At 38.9% G+C, this 1,297-nt stretch overlaps 1 protein-coding gene across 1 annotated transcript in view; it reads left to right on the forward strand.

Moving 5' to 3' along the window:
- The window catches only part of LAMP2 (lysosomal associated membrane protein 2), a 30,866-nt gene extending 29,569 nt beyond the window's left edge, over positions 1 to 1,297 (forward strand). Inside the window, exon 10 of the mRNA XM_019521046.1 lies at positions 689 to 1,297. Coding sequence (XP_019376591.1) covers positions 689 to 831 — 143 coding nt within the window. The 3' untranslated portion in view covers positions 832 to 1,297. The remainder of the gene's footprint in view (positions 1 to 688) is intronic.

The following is a 1,297-nucleotide window of genomic DNA, read 5'->3' on the forward strand; positions in this document are numbered from 1 at the left end:
TTTCCAAAAAAAAAAAGGTGTGTGTGGGGGGGGGGGAGATATTCAGGACTTCCAAAATGGCCTAAAGCTAGGTTCCTCAAGGAGAGAAATCTGACTAAAGGAGTTCATGGATCAGCAGCATCCAAGCACCTCATGCTTCTGAGCATCTTTTAAAATCAACCTGGATGAGAACATTAAGGTTAACCATTGCAAATTGTATATAATCTTCCTAAATCATCTGGCTGCCCCTAGACATGGGTGATAACTTTTGTTGTCTTCCAGATCATTTTATTTGGAAAGCAAAAAGGTTCTTATTAAGAGCTAGATGGCTTTCGTTTGCCCAGAATGCTAAAGGGGGAAAAAATGAGGTTCAGAATAAGTGCTTTCTATTGCTTTATTGCTCTGGGAATCCTAACCAATTACTGTAGAGGGCTAAACTCTAGAACTGTAAAAGTAAATGGATGTGACTTTTTTTAATTTAATCATTCATAAACCCCTACCATCTAATTTAGAAGTGGGTTCTGGAAATTTGGGCTTGAAACATTGAGTATCCAGAAATGGGAGGTGTGACCATCCTGTTCCTGCAAAATGGGATCTATTTGGAGGGGAAATGTAGCAGAAGATGAAGAGGAGGGTGGCTATCTGAACGATGGGGAGGTGGCAGTGTTTAACATGCCTACTTTTTCAAACTTGCCCTCTTTCTACCTAGCGGAAGACTGCAGCCTTGATGTGGACAACTTCATTGTGCCCATAGCAGTGGGAGCAGCTTTGGGAGGATTAGTTATTCTAGTGCTTATGGCTTACTTTGTTGGCCACAAGAAACACCGTAATGCTGGATACGAACAATTTTAAAAATGGGAAAGCCTTTATTTTATCAGAAACTTCTTTTTAAAGACCCACAAATTGGTAACATACACCTGCACAGTTAAGGCAACACTTCTTTTTATGGGGGTGGAGGGGAACTGACCTCTGGCTAAGAAGGCTTAAATCAAATGTAGCACTACCAACTTGAGTGATTTGGTTTAGTCCACAGCCAATTGGACTAAATTTTTGAGTCTATTCCAAAAATACCACTTCAGTAATCCTATGACTTTATGTACACCATGGCATTATGTGAATAAATGTGTAGTTTTGTTCCTACTCTGTGTAAATAGCACTTTGTGTTTGCTGTGGCTATCTTCAAGTATTAATGTATGTAATCAATCTATATACTTGCAGCTTATTGATTTTATTACTTGCTGTGCCTTTTATACAGTTAGCTAAATATTAAGGGTGTGTTCTGAGTACCCATAATAGACTTTGTTAAAATTGGCTTTCA

The sequence above is a fragment of the Gavialis gangeticus genome, unplaced genomic scaffold, assembly GCF_001723915.1.
Source record: "Gavialis gangeticus isolate Ggan-Ray unplaced genomic scaffold, GavGan_comp1, whole genome shotgun sequence".
Classification (NCBI taxonomy): domain Eukaryota; kingdom Metazoa; phylum Chordata; order Crocodylia; family Gavialidae; genus Gavialis; species Gavialis gangeticus.